The following is an 18,566-nucleotide window of genomic DNA, read 5'->3' as shown; positions in this document are numbered from 1 at the left end:
AGCAGCTGGCAGGGGCCCAGATCCTGTCCTCGCCTGGAGCACCCGCAACCCCAGGGCAAGCCCCCACCCCCCTCCGCCCCCCTCCCCATCACCCCCAGCCCCCGCCCTCCCGTCTGCTGCTGCCCGCCCAGCCTCACCTGCCCACCTGCCCACACCTGACACACGTCTGGCACCTTAGCCTGGCACCTTAGCGTCTCCCGCAGGTCCTCCTTTGAGTCTGTCTCGGATCCCTGGGCTGCTGCGAGACCATGAGGGGCTGCGGGTGGGGGCTGGGAGGGGCACGGGAGCCGGCCTCTGTGCAGACCCTCCTTGGGGGAGCGCACAGCAGGGCCGGCGCAGGGGCGAGGGGACCCAGCGCCACCAGGCCTCCTGCCTGGGCCTGCACCTTCCTCTGTCCCCTTCGCCTTCTCTGCCTCCCCCTTGCGCCCTCTGCCTGCCCGGCTCCCCCTGCGCAGTCAGGCGAAGAGCTAAGTTCTGCCTCGGGCGGCCGAGTGACCACCGTGGGCCCGCCCCTCCCCCCGCCTCCGCTTCCAGTTCTGTGAAATGGGCAGAAGCTCTGGGGGGGGGGGGAGGGACCCCTCAGCGGCCGGGTTGGTCCATCTGGGGCGCCTCTCCGTGGGGGCCTGGGCAGACCCGCAGGTCCTGAGCGGGAGCGGGAGGTGCGGAGGGAGCTCACGAGCCCCGGGTGCCGGGCGCAGCCGGCCGGGCCCCTCACCAGCCGCCCCTCTCTCCCACAGCCCCCGGCGCCCACGCGGAGCATGAGCATTGACGATGGCGCGAGCCCGAGGCTCCCCGTGCCCCCCACTGCCACCCGGTAGGATGTCCTGGCCGCACGGGGCCCTGCTCTTCCTCTGGCTGTTCTCCCCACCCTGGGGGGCCGGCGGGGGCGGCGTGGCCTTGACGCTGGCCGCAGGAGGGGGCTCCCCGCCGGCCACGTCCTGCCCCGCCGCCTGCTCCTGCAGCAACCAGGCCAGCCGGGTGATCTGCACGCGGAGGGAGCTGGCGGAGGTCCCGGCCAGCATCCCGGTGAACACGCGCTACCTGAACCTGCAGGAGAACGGCATCCAGGTGAGCCGCGCCGGGGGCGGGGGCCTTGGAGGTGCTGCTGTGTCCGGTTCACTGGGGCCAGGGCAGCCTGCGTCCGCGGTTCCCGTCTGTCCGTGTGGGGCTCCCAGCGGCCCGGATGCCCCCACACAGGACCGAGGTGCCCCAGAGAACGGCCCTGGGGTGCCCGGAGGTGCTGAGGGCGACCCTTGCACCTGCTGCGGCCTTGGGCCTGTGACCTGAGGCGCCGGGGGGTGTGACTGCGCCTTGGTTTCTTCAGCAGGAAGGTGGGGTGACGAGTGCCCCTGCTCTTAGATATGAGAAGCTGGGGGCGCTGGTGCGTAGCCTACTTGTGGGGGTGAGAGCCCCATACCCTGCAGGCTGCTCTGCCCGCGGCCTGGCTCACCTGCCTCCCGCTTTGGTGTGAGGCTCTGCCCCAGTGGGGAGGAGGCTGGTGGGCTTCTGGCCCTTGAGCAACTGCCGGGGCGGGGGGTGCTGGAGCCGCTTGGAGCCATCTCCTGGCCGCCAGGTCCTCAGGTGCATCGGAGCGTGCTGCGCAGCCTCCGTGGCCACTCACTGCTGCTGGTGGCACACCGCCCCCCTCCAGTTCCGAAAGCCCACATGTCACCCACTGCTCCTAGGGGTGGGACTCACCCCTAGTCTGAGGGGCAGGCGTGGAAGCCACTGGGCTCGCTCCTCCTGCCTGGGGGCACCTCCTCCAACCCAGCCAGGTGGGGGCGGGAGCACTCCTGTGCCCCCAGCCCACCCCCCCAACACTTCCTGGTCTTTTGGGGGGAGGGTCAGTGGCCCCCCTCTAACTGGCCTGCAGACAGATGGCGCCCCTCTGAAGGGTTGTAAAGAGGGCTCTTGGTGGTGGGGCATTGCCTGGTGGGGAGTTGCTAGAGGCCAGAGGCTGTTCCATCCTGGGCAAGAACCAGGGAGCCGGAGTTGGGGACCAGAAGCACAGCTTCCCCGGGATTGGTGCCTCCCCTGCACCCATTACCTTTCCTGCTGGCAGCCCCTCCAGCCTTCGCTGCACACCTGCTCCCTGCATCCCCGTGCTCCTGCCCCCGTCCTCCGCGCTCCTTCAGTGATTTGTGTGCCGGTCCCCCGGGCCTCAGCGCGGGGTGAGGACCGAGACCTGGAGAGCCCCTCCCGTCCCGGTGGGTCTGCGTCTGCCAGGGAGGACGTGGATGCACAGGTGGCCGGCACGCGCCTGGGACAGGTGCTCTGGAAGGCGGAGGCAGAGGTGTCACAGCCTCGGGTGCAGCTGGAGGAGGTGCATGTGGTGTCTGCAGACAGCCGGCAGCCTCTCTGTGGTGGGGGGGACCATGTGCCCCACAGACCTCTGCTGCACCCCTCCCTGGGACAGGCCCACCGCCAGCTCACCTCTGCAGACCTGGGGGCGCTCCCCTGCCTCCGAGCTGCACCCCAGCTCCCGCCGGCTTTTCACTCGCCCGCCCAGGGCCACAGGCGGCTTCACACTGCTCTCCTTGCCTGATGCCCTTTGGGGTCCCTCCACTCCACGCCCAAAGTTGAGGCTGCTCACGCTCACGTGTCCCGTGACCACAGGCCGTGTCCTGAAATGCGCCATGTCACACGTCTCGGGATGCTGGTCCCACGATGACCGAAACTGCCCCTGCCTGTCTGCTGGTGACCAGCCCCCGGCCGCTTCCAGCACCTCCCCCCGCCCCCCATGCCGGCAGCCCTCTCAGGCCGCTCTTGCCTGAGTGTGCCCTGCTTGGCCCCGGGGTCCCCTGTGGGAGCCCCCTCACTGCCTTCCTCCCGGGGCCACGCTTCTCCCCCCACACGCATGCCCTTGCAGACATGTCTTGTTTGTCTCGTGCAGGGGAGGCCATGGGGGCGCCGCCGTGACTGGGCAGGACAGGCAGGCGCCCTCATCCTCACCGCGTGCTGGGCCCTAGGCTGGGCGTGTGTGGACAGAGGCAGCGGGCACCCGGGCAGGAAGTGCCATCAGGCCCAACACTCGGGGATCCCCACCCTCCGCCCCCGGCAGCCCAGGTGCGCAGAAGTGCGGGCACGCTGCCTGCCGTCCGGCGCTTCTCGGAGCACGTCCCCAGCCGACCGCAGGGTGGAGAGGGGCGGCGGGCGCAGGACCAGGGCTCGCTGGCTGTGGCGCTCAAGACGCTAAGGTCAGGGCAGCCTTGTGGGACAGGGGACACTGGAGCAAAGACCTGGTGCGGGGGTGGGCGGGAGCCAGGTGGGCGCCTGGAAGGGCATCCCAGGTTGGGCAGCTGCGGTGCGAAGGCCCCAGGCCGGAGCTGGCCTGGGAGAGGGAAGCAGAGCAGGGGGAGGACAGGACGGGCGCCCCAGGGCAGAGCCCACCTCTGGTGAGGCCTCGGCTGTCTCTGCCGAGGACTGACTGGCTCTGAGACGGGGCCGCCTGAGCCAGGGGAAGCCTGCGCAGAGGCCGGAGGCTCCGCTGAGGCCGCCGCTCGTGGCGCAGAGGGTGAAAGGGACTCAGACTCTGGGTGTGTGTTGAGGTAGAGACGACGGGACTTTCGGAGTTGACTGAGGCTTCGGGGCTGAGCTGCTCCTGTGGGGGCACCTGCTGGCTCGCGGCGGTCCCCCCGTGTCTGCGCTGGCTCCGCTGGCGCTCGCCGAGCGTGGAGGGTGCCGGGAGGAGAGCGCCCGTCCACCAGAGCAGGCGCCTGTGAGCTTCCGGGGCTCCTTCCCGGACCCCTCGCGGTTCCCGGGACGCGGGGCCACCCCAGGAGCAGCTAGCGGTGCTTCAAAACATACTAACTTGGAGCTACCCGTAGAAAAAACAGAGACAAACCCCCCCGCCCCCCGCGAGTCCCGCCAGCAGATATAAATAACTACTGTTTCCATTTTGTTTTAAGACCTTCCTGGTTTTCCTGTGTGAATGTATTTTTAAATTATTTATCCACGGAATGAATGTAAAAATAATCATGGAAGGCTGCGAAACACACCTGTGTCCACAGGGACAAAAGCCTGGCGTGTCTGGGTGGCCCCGAGTCTCGCCCTCCGGCGCGCGCCCTCCCGTGCCCTCCGCCCCTGCGCATGGGCCTGTAAAGGGTCATTGCCTCCATTTATTTATTTATTTATTTATTTATTTATTTATTTATTTATTTATTTATTTATATTTTCATTTGTGTGTAGAAGAGCGGGGGTACAGGCCAGAGGTGCAGGGGTGAGAGGAGTCACCAGAGACAGAGTGGGGAGCAGAACAGGCAGATCTACTGAAACCGACTGCTGAGGGAGCAGCGGGGAGACAGGAGAGGTCTGCTGCGCCCTGTGGGTAACTCCCTGGCCGGGGATCGAACTCATGCTGCAGAGGCTGCGGACATCTCCATAGTGCGGCGCTTAACCCCTGCGCCGCCAGGGAGGCCCCCTCGAAGGTCGTAGTTAGGAAGGAATGAGGTGGCATGTATCTGCAGGCTTGGGGCGGCAGCTCGCCCGGGGCTCTCCAGCGGGGGCTTGGGTCACTATAAACAGCACCTCGGGGAGCATCTTGGCCTGTTTAGAATGTCCGGATTCCCCCCTGGGGATCACTTGCTGGGCGTGGCTTAGCAGGGTGGGAGAGAAGAGGGGAGCACCGCCTTGTGGGTCTGGGCCGGGCCAGGTGTCCGGCTCGCGGGAACGTCCCCCCTCTCAGTGGCCACGGCCGCCCCAGCCAGGGGCGGGCGCCTGGCACGAGCTGGGATTCGGGAGCTCCCGGGCGGTGGCCACTTGCTTGTCGTCAGGTTCCCCCGCGGGCTGTCGTCACCGCCCGCAGCGAGCACAGGGACTCCTTCGCCCTGCGTGCCCCAGCTCCCGCGCCAGAGCCTGCCCCTCCCAGAGTGCGGCTCAGCAGGGGTCAGCCTGTGGGTATTGGTGCTCAGCCGGGCAGCCCCGGGCCCAGAACCTGGGGTGGCTAGGAGGGTCCCTTCGCTGTGCCATTCGCCTGGGGCCTGCAGTGCAGCGAGGGCCAAAGGCCACATGGGGAGCTTGGGCGCCCAAGTGCTGACCGGCGCCTGGGACCATGTCGCCCTCCTGTGACCCCACGGGAGGGGATGGGGCGGTTCTCTTAGCGCCTGTCTTCTGCTCCAGCCTGAGGCCACCCAGCTGGGGCCACCTGCCACCCTCCTAGCTCCTGGGGGCAAGAAGCATCTGCTGACAGGTCCATTCTTTCTGCTGGCAAGTCCAGGCCCCGCCCACTCCTCCCTGCTCCTCAGGGCTTCTCCTGGGCCACCAGAAGCCTTGCACCCCTCCCTCCTCCCTCCTGCCTGTGTCCTCCAGCCCATGCCTCCCTCCTTCCCCACCCCTTTCTGACGTGCCCCAGCAGAATGCTCACTGCTCCTGCTGTTCAATTTATGTACATGCAGGGGCGCTGTATGCTAGGCCCATGAGGCGGGGGGGCAATATAGGTGAAGGACCAGCAAGGAGGGGGAGTCCCCCACCCCCCAGCCCACGCAGAGGTGCTGAGTGTTGTCCGCCCGGCCCCAACCACCCCGGAGCCTGAGCCAGCCCGGAGGGCAAGAGCCTGCAGCTGTTGCACTGGGGTCCCCAGCAAGTCTACGGGGCTCCCCAGCGCCCTAAGGGCGGGAGCGCTTTGCATATAGTAATGAGCTAGCAGAGGCACAAGGAGGGTGTCCAATTCGCCTCTAAACTTTAATTTTTAAAAACCCCACAAAATCCAGGGACGCGCAAAGGGTGCGTGGGCACCTCTTGCCCTTCGCCCTGGTGCTGGGGGAGCTGATTTCTCCTTCGTGTTTGCCATCCTCTCTGAACCACCCCCAGCGCTGGCTCCGATGCTTCCGGTCGTCTGGGAAGTCCGAGTTAATGAAGTTCTAGAAAGCTGAGGGGAATGTCAGCACCAGGGTTTGCCCCCCTCGCCCGGAGAAGGGGCCGGAATGGATGTGGATGCGTCTATCCCAGCCAGGCTCGGCGCACGCATCCTCACCCCGCCAGCGCGGGGCCCTCACCTACTGGCGGAGGCACAGGCGGCCCCAGGCGGCCCTAGCAGAGGCCCTGGCTTGCCCTTTGTCCCGGGAGCCCAGGTCAGCTCCGAGCCAGCTTCTGAGCCAGCTTCTGAGCCACAGGCGTGGGGGTGGAGGTCTTTATGCCCTATCCGGGCCCCAGGATTCACGGCCAGCTGGTCTCCAGGCTCCGTTCAGTTCCCCCCCATTCACTTAGGAGCACCCCAAGTACGGGTGCTCCCGCCCTCAGCTCCCACATCTGTCAAGTGGGACTCCTGATATCGGCCGGTTTCTTCTATAAAACACACGCAGAGGGTGTGTCTGAGAGCAAGGCCACGGAATGCCTCCCAGAAGGGGCCCACAGAGCCCCCCAAGTCCCTGCATCCCCGGAGCCAGCCCTGCCCTGCCCTCAGCCCTGAAGGCAGCCGCCCCCACCCCCCACCTGGGGAAGGCTCTGCCCATGAGGAGGCCGCCAGGGCATTGGGATCATTTCCCCCTTGCTCCTTGCTCCTTCCTCCTTCCGGCCTCTCAGGCTGAGAAAAGTCCCTCCAGGCAAAAACTCCCTCTTTGTGATGCGGAAGGGACCAGCGGCAGGATCAGCCGCCACTTGGGGCTGTCACTGGGCCCAAAGTTAGATTGAGACTCTTCCAGCGGTGGGGAGGGGAGAGCCGCGGCCTGTGGTCTTGGTCCTGCCACCAGTGAATAGGGTGGTGCTGCCGCCACTCGCAGAGAGCTGCCGAGAAGCCCGGGCCTCCGCCTCGGCGGTGCCCAGCGGGCAGTGTACCAGCCACCGCCTGGGCCTGTGTCCTGTGTGTCCACTCCACGCTTCTCAGCCCCAGCTGCCTCTGAACATCCAGTCAAGCCCCACTGGTCCCCCAGATGTGTTGATCGCGCTGTGTACATCGGTCCCAGCTTACAGCCTGGGGGACTGTGGCCCCACCATCCAGAAGTCAGCAGCTGGCCAACCCGCTTGCAGCCTGGACCCCTGGCAGCCCTGGGAGGGGCCTTAGCCCCTTGCACGGATGAGACGGGGCTCTGAGGGGCAGAGGACGCCCCCTATGACAGCCCCGGGGGTGGAAGGGAGTGGTTGGCCCCAACTCCCATCTGGGCCTTCTCTACAACCACCCTGAACAGGTGCCTTCTGTGTCCCCCTTTCACAGATGAGGAAACCGAGGCGCAGGAAGCCACAGTGAGGAAAGGGTCTTGGGCCCAGCCCAGCAGGTTGGCCAGGGTCTCAAAACTCTCCAGGGTTTCCTAACCCCAGGCTCTCCACCCCGGGCAGGGCCTGCCTGTCCACACAGCCTCGCAACTGTGGCCTTGTCCTGCCCCTCAGGGCATCGCCCCAGCATCCTCCCGGGCCCCTGGCCTCAGCCTGCCCCCCACCCCCATCCAGAGTCACCCCCACTCCCCTGGGCTTCAAATGGTTGTGGCCCCCCAACTTCCCCAGCTGTCCCAGCCCCACCAAGCCCAGGGGCGCCCTCTACTGGCCACAGCCCAGCACACCCGCCAGCCCCAGATGGACACACCAGGTCCTTGAGAAGCAGCACCTCCTGCGGCTCCCCTCCACCCCCCTCCGCAGGCGCCTTCCCGGGCTTCCAGGTGTCGATGGGGCCATCCTCTCGGAAGCGGTACCGGCTCCCCTCACCGCCAGGGAGCAGGGAAGCCCAGCTTAGACCCAGGAGTCCCGCCCCCAGCACCACCTGCCCCCATGACGACCGCCCCTGTCCATCCGTGTGCAGCGCCTCGTCCACAGCCCTGGCTCGGTGGTGAGCACCTACCGTGTGCAGGCCCTCCTCGCAGCTCAGCGGGCAGGACAGGCATTCCCTGGGTGGCGGGACAGGGAGAAGCTGGACAAGCACCACAGCAGCCTGCACCAGCTGGGGTGGGGCTGAGCAGACCCCCAGCGGAGGGGCGGGGATGGCCCGCCTGAGCCTACACCTGGGCCCGCTCCCCCAGCGCTGGCTGAGCCAGAGCCAGGGCTCAGCCCAGCACAGCCCTCAGATCGATCCGAAGCTGCTGCCCCCTTTGTTCACACATGCAGACACCCTCTTGCGGGGCGGGGTTAACAGGCCAGAGTCAAAGTCGTCACCCCGACGGGACCTGGCCGCAGGAGGCCATCCTTGGTGGAGGGGTGAAGCCGATGGGCCCGGGAGGCGGCCGACCACGGTCACCTAGAGGAGTGGACATGCGGCGCTTAGGGCCAGGCCTCGCCAAGCAGGCGACCGGGAGGCCTCATCCCCCGTGCCAGTGGGATGCGGTCCTGGGGACCCGAGCTCAGCCGAGAGTGGGGCCAGGTGACCCTGGTCGGGAAAGGTGCTCACTCCTACCCCCGATCCTAGGAGGCCGGCCTCCCACCCCACTGCACAGATGGAGGAGCAGCCCCCTGAAGTCACAGGCAGTGAGAGGGGCCCACTCAGGACTGCAGTCATCGGGCCCCAGGGTCGGGCCCACCGGACTGCCCGGCTGAAGGGGCAGCAAGAGTGGCTGGGCAGGACAGCGCAGGCCCGTGGGCACAGTGGCCTTAGGGGGCCGAGGACCTCTGTGGTGCAGTGCTCCTAGCTGGTCGATGGTGGGGCCTCCGAGCTCTGACCGGGCCCCCCACAAGTTCGTAACTAGAGACCGACAGGAGAGCAGAGGCTGCTGCCCCACAGTTTGGCGGGGGCGGGGGGGGGGGGGGCGGCCTGCTGTGCGGGAGGCGTGGGGGCTGAGAGGCGGGTCCTCAGGAGCTGTCCTGGGTGCTGAGTCCAGGCCTCAGGGGCCCCCAGCCTGCTGAGTTCCAGCCATCCCTGCGATTCGGGAAGCCCCCCCCTTCTCAGGAAAGAAGATGGGGCATCCGAAGGGCAGTTGGTGCAAGGAAATAACAGTATTTGTAAATTGGGAAGGTGAAAAAAAATGCAGGGAAAAAAATAACACCAACAATCTTACTAAACTTTTGTCATCAGCTCATTACATTCAAACTATATAAAACAATTCATCTTAACGGAGTTACGATGACCCGCTCACTTCATTTTCCTACCGCAGTGAAATGTTTAATAGGGGGTCTCTTGAGTTTATTTTCTTGAAAACACCAGCAGAACCCAGGGGTGTTTTCGGCATCGGTGGCGTTTCCCCACAACCTGAGTGGCGCAGCCCCGAGGCCGGATTGCAGGACGAAGCGGGGAAGCAGCCCCGAGGACAGTGCAGGGGTCACTGGTGACCAGCGGCCGGGCCAGCGTCTGTCTCCTTAACATACTTGACACTGAGCGCGGGGCCTGGCACGGGTGGGCCCGCAAACGGGGGGGGGTTCAAAGGCAGGACCCCAGGCCTCACTCAGTCCTGTACCTCGTTGCACACTGGGGATACCCAAAGGTGTCACACTGGGAGGGTAGGGGTGTGTCTTCTCCAAGCCCCTGAGTTCAGGGGCTACGAGGGGGACCCGGCCCACAGCATCTGACAAGGCTTTGCCATGCTCTGGTCTGGGGAGCTTTGGGCTGTGCTGTCAGGGGGCCCTAGAATCGCCTTTCCCCCTGCCACCTGGGCAGCACCACCACCACCCCCGCCCCCCATCTGTTGGCACCATCCCCACTGAACTGCTCTTTTCATGATTATTAGATTTTGTGTCTCCCTCCCCCACTCCAGGTCAGGCTCCGGGGATACGGGGGCGTGGCCAGTTCACGCTGGTCCCCGCACCCACCATGCTCTTAGACACAGAGCAGGCGTCGAAGAACGTTCTGGCAAGTGAGCAGACCAGGGCACGGGGAATGTGTGAATAACAAACAGGTCCCGTTCTCCAAAAACACACTGAAGCCAAGAGGTAGCCCAGCCGCGGTGTCGGCGCGGGAACAGCCTTGGTGAAAACCTCGTGTTCAGATTGAGGAGCCCGGTTCAGTCTCCACGAGGCTGAGGGCAGAAGACATGCCCTCCGGGAACCTCTAGGGCCTGAGGTGAAACTCAAATATGCAGGGAGTGAGGGGCCTGGGGTCGGCAATCCCGTGGGACCAGGTCCCCACACGAAAGGAGAGCCTGGCTCCGTCCACTTCACTTGACTGAGAACCTGCCTGGAAGGTCGTTGGTTTCAGAGTCACAAACAGGGCCTGTTGTGTGTTTGAGAGAGGAGGGGCATTTGGTCTCCAGGTATACGTGTTCAGTTGTCGTGTGACTACGAAAGGAAGAGAAAATAACGTGGTGTGTTGCTTCCCGATGGGATTATGTTCTGAGAAACATCATGGGGCCATTTCCTCCCTGTGCAAACACAACATTAGAGTGATTTTGTATATTTCAGGGCTGTGATAAAACAATAGGAGATTAAATCAGAACAAGGATGGGGCCTCCCCGGTGGCACAAGGGTTAAATCTCAGCACTGTGAAGCTATCTGCAGCCTCTACAGCAAGAGTTCGATCCCCGACCAGGGAGCTGACCCACAGGGCACAGCAAACCTCTCCTGTCTCCCCTCAGCAGTGGATTTCAATTGATCTATCTGTTCTGCTCCCCACTGTCTCTGGTGAATCCTCTTATATACCCCTGTACCTCTGGCCTACACCCCAGTTCTTGTATGCATAAATAAATAAAAAAAAATCTTTAAAAAAAGCGGAAATTGATGGTTTCAGGAGATGTAGCGTGAGATGTTGGTGGCAACTGCTGGGAATCTACCTTGGTGCTCTGAGCCCTGTGAAGTCTCTGGGCACCAGGAGACTCGTGACCACCATCCTGTACGTGGACTGTGTAAATTCTAAAATAGTGGATGAAGAAATGGAACATAAGAAGTTCAGTGCACGTGATGCCAGAACGGGGGGACAAACAGGGCCCCAACAATCAGGACAGACAGAAAACACAAAATAACACGGCAGGAACAAGTCCAACTGTATTAGTGATTACAATAAATGTAAATGGACTAAACTTCCAGTAAAAGAGATTTTCAGAATGAATTAAAAACAAAATTGAAAAGACGCACCTGAAACTTAAGGACAAGAGATGAACAAATGCAAAGTCGATGGCAAACACTAATCAAAAAGAAGCTGTTTTGCTCTAATAATAACAGACACGTGGACGTAAGGCAAAAAGAACCGGAACCCAAAGCAGAACGCTGGTGCTCTTCCGACTCCCAAGTTCTGTCCCCGAGGCTCCAACGCGTTGGCCTTGTCACCCAGGGGCGAGCAGGCGCCCTCTGCCACCACAGCCAGGGGCCTCTCCAGGGAGGGGCTGGTCCCTTCGGGTCCAGCCAGCACTGACCTCGGCCCACATGGGAACTAGGCCTTGCCCAGGTGCAGGGAAGGCATCCAGCCCAGACAAGGAGACAGATGTGTGAAGCCAAGTTCAAGGAGTTAAAGCAGTGTGGTAAGGGCTGGTGGGAGAATGTGTACGGCGCATGGGTGAGCAGGGGCCACACGGGACAGCAGTCACCGCCTAGCCGACAAGGATGAGGACAGCGCTGCGGTGGAGGGCACAGCTGTGCAGAGGCGGGAGGCTGGGCGAGCGTGACGTGTGCTGTGGCTGGAGCAGTGGGGAGGCAGCGGGGCCAGCTCTGCCCCCGACACTGAGAGAGAGTAACAACAAGCCACGGGAGGGCGGGAGCAGGCACGTGGGAAGGTACTGGGGGAGAAACTGGCAGCCCAGGAGAACAGCTGCTGAGGGCATCGCCATCTGAATCAACCACTTACTCTCTACGTCCTGGGCATTCTCGTCCAAGCTGCACCAGAACCTCGCAGTACCTGGGAGGAAAGTGAGCCCAGAGACGCCAGGACGCTCCCCTGAAGTCACACAGCTGGTCTGCAGCTAAAGTGGGATTCATACCCGGGCAGATGCCTCCCACCGGGCTGCCCAGGTATCCTGAGGCTGAGAAGAGAGGGCACATTCTGGGGTCCTGGTGACAATGCAGGGCCTCCCTCTTCCCAGCGGCCCTCCAGCACACCATAGGGGGACCCGGCTTTCCTCTGCTTGCTTCTCAGGTGCTGCCATTCAAGCGATTGGCAGAGCAACCCCCCCACCTTGCGAATGCCCCTTCACCTCCCTTTACATACCCGCCTGAGCAGGCGCAGCCTCTGTGCTGTGGGGACACGCCCTCGGGATGTGGAGGCCCAGGACTCCAGGAGGGGCAGCAGCCCTGGACTGGCCTGCCTACGCACCCCACCCTGCGCTGAGCCCTGGCCTCATGGCCTCTGATACCAGGTGATGCTCACCCCCAACCCCATGGCTGCCAGGACTCGCTGGGGCCAATGGGCCACAGGGCCAGGCGGGAGCCACGCCCCAGTTCAGCTGCTTCCTCACAGCTGAGCGGGCTCCTCCAGAAACAATGCCAGACACCAGCCACCTGGCAGGGCTGCAGGAGCACCCCTGAGGGGGCCAGCGCCCAGCCAGAGCCTGGCCTCAGCCCTCACTCCAGGAGCACCTGGGGGGGACGCTCGCATCGCCACCACCTGTGGGCTGACCCTGCCGTTACCCTGGCATCGGCATCTCCGGGGCTGCTCCGGACACCGTACCCCATTCACTGAAAAAGCAATGGGAGGAGGAGACATTCGGGTTGGTCCAAGAGAGAGGGCAGTTCTCCAGGCGGATGAAGCGGGAAAGGCATCCGCGCAGCGGGAACTGCATATGCAAAGGCAGAGGAGGTGAAACTGCCTGAAATGCAGCCGTGAAGAGGGTTCTGGGGGGCAGAAGGGGCCAGGTGGCCCATCCTCACCCTGGAATAGGGGCTCCAGCACGCCACATTGCCACCGTGGCTGTTGCGAGCCCCTGGTGGGGTGCGCCTGGGGGAGAACGTGCGAGAAGTCCCAGGCGGTTGCCCTGCCTCCGGGCCGAGGCCCTGCCCCAGCCTGGAGCTCCGTCAGCCCTGCCCGGAGACCCAGCCCTGCGGAAGAAGAGCCAGGCTCGGGCTGGCCCGGGCACCCCCGGGGTCAGAAGCTGGGGGGTGCAGACAGATGGGCCTCCTGGCCATCCGAGCAGGAGAGGCCGTGGATGGGGGCGGAGGCAGTGCCACCTGGGGTCACAGCTTGGGGCTCCGCTCCCCCCTCAGCGCCCGACACCAGGCCTGCAGCATCAGCAGGAAGAAGTGGGGCCCCGAGCCCCGGGCACCCCGGAAGCCGCCACTGCCGCTGCTCCTCCGAGGCCTCCAGTCTCCCTGACTGCCCCGGCGGCCTCACCACCCCCCGCCCGGCCCAAGCCACAGCGCTAAAAGCCGGAGGGGCACCCCCAGGGTGGTCTCCATCTATCTGGTGGTGACAATGGCGACACCATAGGGGGCACAAGGGCTCCAAGCCCTCGTGGGGGCATCTCCCTGGCGAGCCTGAACCCCACCCGGGCCTGGATCGCAGCATCCCTCGCGGGCGGCCGAGCGAGCCGCGGTTAACATTGATTTCGCGTGTGGGGCCGCTGCTGTCTCTTGGATTTGTTTTTTAATATGGCCTCGAGGAATTTAAAATCGATGTGGGCCCCGCCTCCCGGGTGGAGTCTTCTTGTTTCATTTGAACTTTTTGAAGCTCCCTGTTCTATTCACCAGAGAAGTGATGTTGGTTTATTAGAGAAAACAAAGACTCGAGCTGGCCCATCACCCCAAAGCTGGCGCGCACGGCCGAGAAGAGCGTGGAGGGTTTGCGTCCGCGTCTTCCGTCACCCGGGAGGGAGGGCAGAGATACGGGTCCCTCGTGCTGCTGCCGCCTTTCAATTCCTCCTGAGTCACGACCACGCAGGCCGCCTGGGCAGTCCCCCCAGCAGGATGATACTCACAGCTGCAGTGTCGCCCGCCCACAGGGACTGGCCGGGGGTCAGGGAGGAGAATCCTGTGTGGGGTTCTGCCTCCCCTGCCCAGCCCAGCGCTTCCCTTCTGTGATTCCCCAGTCCTGCCCTGAGGGGTGGCAGCCACATTTGGGGTGAGCAGCCTTTATCCTGGCGCCAGCCCATGCCCGGCCCCGGCTCTCCCTCCCCTCCTGGGTGACCTTGAGCTGGGTGCGGGGCCTTGCCGGGCCTCCATCTCTGGTGAAATCCCGGAGGCAGAGGCGGAGGTGGGATGTTCGGGCATTGGAAAGGGGAGGCACTGATCTTAGAGTGCCCCAGGGGGTCCCACACCCCTTTTATCAAGTGTGGGAGTATATCCAGAGTGAACTGTTTTTAAAGTCACATGAATGGAATCAGTGGAAGCTTTAAATAGCTTCGCGTGAGTTCCGATCCGGTTTTGCCACCAAATGGGATTGGGCTCCAAAAGCCATGCGAGTCCCTGGGTTCCCAGGCTTCCTGGCCCTCAGAAACGCAGGCCTTGATCGGTCCCCATCTCGTAGGGCGGCGCCTCCCGCATGACATGTCTTTGCCTGTAAGGACAGAGAGCAGCGTTGGGCTGCGGGGGCCGGGCGTTGGCTGCTGGCATGGCCGTTTTTAATCCTTTTGATTGAGAAGTAATTTACACATAATGAAATGCCCCCTTTCCTGAGCACAGTGGGGGGGGGGAGAAGGGGTTTGTATTCAGCCACGTGGCCTCAGCCCCACTGGGAAACATTGCCATCACCCCCGGAAACTTCCCTCAGGCCCTTGCCATCGGGGTGCCGCACGCGTGAGTGTCAGTCGGGTCTCTATGTCACTGACGGTGTCTCCCCCCGCCCCCCAGGTGATCCGGACGGACACCTTCAAGCACCTGCGGCATCTGGAGATCCTGCAGCTGAGCAAGAACCTGGTACGCAAGATCGAGGTGGGCGCCTTCAACGGGCTGCCCAGCCTCAACACGCTGGAGCTGTTTGACAACCGGCTGACCACGGTGCCCACGCAGACCTTCGAGTACCTGTCCAAGCTGCGGGAGCTCTGGCTGCGCAACAACCCCATCGAGAGCATCCCCTCGTACGCCTTCAACCGCGTGCCCTCGCTGCGGCGCCTGGACCTGGGCGAGCTCAAGCGGCTGGAGTACATCTCGGAGGCGGCCTTCGAGGGCCTGGTCAACCTGCGCTACCTCAACCTGGGCATGTGCAACCTCAAGGACATCCCCAACCTGACGGCGCTGGTGCGGCTGGAGGAGCTGGAGCTGTCGGGCAACCGGCTGGACCTGATCCGCCCCGGCTCCTTCCAGGGCCTCACCAGCCTGCGCAAGCTGTGGCTCATGCACGCCCAGGTGGCCACCATCGAGCGCAACGCCTTCGACGACCTCAAGTCCCTGGAGGAGCTCAACCTGTCCCACAACAACCTGATGTCGCTGCCCCACGACCTCTTCACGCCCCTGCACCGCCTCGAGCGCGTGCACCTCAACCACAACCCCTGGCACTGCAACTGCGACGTGCTCTGGCTCAGCTGGTGGCTCAAGGAGACGGTGCCCAGCAACACCACGTGCTGCGCGCGCTGCCACGCGCCCGCCGGCCTCAAGGGGCGCTACATCGGCGAGCTGGACCAGTCGCACTTCACCTGCTACGCGCCGGTCATCGTGGAGCCGCCCACGGACCTCAACGTCACCGAGGGCATGGCGGCCGAGCTCAAGTGCCGCACGGGCACCTCCATGACGTCCGTCAACTGGCTGACGCCCAACGGCACCCTCATGACCCACGGCTCCTACCGCGTGCGCATCTCCGTCCTGCACGACGGCACGCTCAACTTCACCAACGTCACCGTGCAGGACACGGGCCAGTACACGTGCATGGTGACGAACTCGGCCGGCAACACCACCGCGTCGGCCACGCTCAACGTCTCGGCCGTGGACCCCGTGGCGGCCGGCGGGGCCGGCGGCCCGGGGGGCGGCCCGGGGGGCGCGGGCGGCGGCCCGGGGGGCGCGGGCGGCTACACCTACTTCACCACGGTGACGGTGGAGACCCTGGAGACGCAGCCCGGAGAGGAGGCGCTGCAGCCGCGCGGGACCGAGAAGGAGCCGCCGGGGCCCACGACGGACGGCGTGTGGGGCGGGGGCCGGCCCGGGGACGCGGCGGGCCCCGCCTCGTCGTCCACCACGGCGCCCGCGCCGCGCTCCTCGCGGCCCACGGAGAAGCCCTTCACCGTGCCCATCACGGACGTGACGGAGAACGCGCTCAAGGACCTGGACGACGTCATGAAGACCACCAAGATCATCATCGGCTGCTTCGTGGCCATCACCTTCATGGCCGCCGTCATGCTGGTGGCCTTCTACAAGCTGCGCAAGCAGCACCAGCTCCACAAGCACCACGGGCCCACGCGCACCGTGGAGATCATCAACGTGGAGGACGAGCTGCCCGCCGCCTCCGCCGTGTCCGTGGCGGCCGCCGCCGCCGTGGCGGGCGCGGGCGGCGTGGGCGGGGACAGCCACCTGGCCCTGCCCGCCCTGGAGCGCGACCACCTCAACCACCACCACTACGTGGCGGCCGCCTTCAAGGCGCACTACAGCGGCAACCCCGGCGGCGGGGGCTGCGGGGCCAAGGGCCCGCCGGGGCTCAACTCCATCCACGAACCTCTGCTCTTCAAGAGCGGCTCCAAGGAGAACGTGCAAGAGACGCAGATCTGAGGCCGCCGACGCGGGCGCCGCCCCGGCCCCCCTTTGGGTAGGGGCTCCCCGTCGCGGCCCCCGCTGGACCCCAGGGCGGGGCGCGCCCCGGCCGGGACAGGGTGGGCTCGGGCCTGGGTCCCCCGGGGGGCCCGGCCTCGGCGCCGCCAGCCCCGGGACGCGAGGGGACGCAGGGTCGGGGAGGCGGCCGCAGCCCCCCGCTTTCCCCCCTCCTCGCCCGCCCCCCGCCGTCGGGGGAGACAGGAGCTTTTTTGAGGGGCGTCCTTTCCCCTCACCCCCCACGACCCTCGTTTTACGGTTCATTTTTTGCAGTTTGGCGCCTGCCCTCCCTAACCCCCCTCGCTGTCCCCGAAACTGAAGAGACGGACACGCCAGAGCCCCCCACCCCCGGCCCCGCGCGGCGCTGAGCTCCCCTCCGGCCCCCGCCCCGTTGCTGGGGGTGGGGGCACCTCGGCCCACCCCCCCCTTCGCCCCAGCCCTCACCTGCCCCACAGACTCTTTTGATACTGAAGGGAGGTTTGCGTCAACGACTACCTGCTCTGTAATTACTTTAAAAAAAAAACATGGAAAAAGTAAAAAAATATTTTTTTTTGGTCATGGAAGCATGGAGGAGAGGCGCCCCGGTGCGGCGGGCGGGGCCGGGCGCTCCGGCCGGGGGTGGGCGGGGCGGCCCCTCGGGCTGGTCTTGGGGCCGCCCCGGACCCCAGGGAGGGGCGGGGGCGCCCAGCGCGCGCTCGGTGTCCGGTGTTCCCGCCCTTCCTTTCACCCCCACACGCACTTCACGGCAGAAATCCGGGGGCTGCAGTGCGAGGCGCCACAGGCTGGGGGGCCGCAGCAGGAGGGGAGGTGCGGACAGGGCCGGCTGCCTCGGGGGCCCGCGGGGGCGGAGCCCCGCTTCCCTCCCCGGGGCCCCACTCGCCTCCCAGGGCCCGTCCCGCCCGGCCGCGGCGCCTCCCCCGAGCTGTGTCCCGGGTCCCTTCCCCCGGACACGGCGCTCAGATGAGGCCCCGGCGACTGACTGGAGACCCTGGCTCCAGGGGTCACCTTCACAGGCCCTGGGGGGCGGCAGTTAAACACGTTGGGGCGCGGGGCGCGGCTCAGCTCCCGGCAGAGCCGACCCGGGGCGCGACGCCCCTGCGCGCAGACGCTGCCGCTGAAAGGGCGGCTCAGCGGGCGGGAGCGCTGCCCCGAGCGAGGCCCGAGGCGCGGCGGGTCGCGAGCGACCTTCCCGGGGACGCCAGCGTCGGACCGGCCCGGGGGCGTGAGGGGCTGCGCCGGGGCTCGGAGGGCGGGGCGTGCGGAGCCCCGGGAGCGACGCGGGCGAGGGCCAGGGCCAGGGCGGGGTCCGCGAGGCCCCGCGGCGCTGCAGCCTGGAGGGAGCCCGGCCAGGGCTGCCCGCTCCTGCGTCTGGACAGGCGGGGGCGCGGGGGCCGGGAGTGGCCTCCCAGCGTCTGCGCTCACTCAGGACGCGGCCCGGCCGGGACAGGTGCGGCCGCGGGACCTGGTCTCTGCCCCTTCCCCTCGCCCCGCCCCCAGAAGGGACCCGACCCCCTGTAGGGACCCGACCCCGGTCAGGGATCCGCCCTCAGGTAAGGGACCCGCCCCCAGGCAGGGACCTGCCCACAGGTAAGGGACCCGCCCCCAGGTAAGGGATCCGCCTCCAAGCAGGGACCCGCCCCCAGGTAAGGGACCCGCCCCCAGGTAAGGGATCCGCCCCCAAGCAGGGACCCGCCCCCAGGTAAGGGACCGTCCCCCGGCGGGGACACGCCCGCAGGCAGAACCATGTCGGGGACCGGGTCCCCTGGAGTCAGCAGGAAGGCTGGGTGGGCTGGGGGTCCGGTGCCCCTGACCCGGGGCGCCGCGCCAGGTCCTGGTCGGCCCTGCCCTTCTTCCCTGGCTGTTTCTGCCTGCGGTGTCTTATCTCCCCTGCCCGGGCCTTCCGCGACGGCTTCCCTGTCTCCCGCCTCGGCCTCGGCCTCCGCCGCCGGGGTCCCAGGCCCTGTCCGTCGCCTCGGTCTGCTCCCCCGCCCGCGCCTCGCGACTCTCCCCTCGCTCTCTTTCATGCTCCCGCTCCATCCTCTCAGCGCCATCCTGGTTGCCATGGCAACGCTGCGGAGGGTACCAGGTGGTGGGTGGGGGTGGGGCGGGCACTGCCGCAGCCTCCG

At 65.7% G+C, this 18,566-nt stretch overlaps 1 protein-coding gene across 1 annotated transcript; it reads left to right on the top strand.

Moving 5' to 3' along the window:
* Positions 1–771: 771 nt before the first annotated feature.
* On the top strand, positions 772–16,599 carry LRRC4B (leucine rich repeat containing 4B; the record flags this gene model as incomplete). The annotated part of the gene is made up of 2 exons (XM_084256772.1): positions 772–1,068; positions 14,557–16,599. The coding sequence occupies 2 exons, from the start codon at positions 772–774 to the stop codon at positions 16,399–16,401; spliced, it is 2,142 nt and encodes a 713-aa protein (XP_084112898.1). The 3' UTR covers positions 16,402–16,599.
* Positions 16,600–18,566: the final 1,967 nt, after the last annotated feature.

Source organism: Talpa europaea, assembly GCF_964194135.1.
Source record: "Talpa europaea genome assembly, chromosome: 16".
Taxonomy (NCBI): Eukaryota; Metazoa; Chordata; class Mammalia; order Eulipotyphla; family Talpidae; genus Talpa; species Talpa europaea.
Note: the sequence above shows the minus strand (reverse complement) of the source record. Positions and strands in the feature narration are given on the sequence as shown.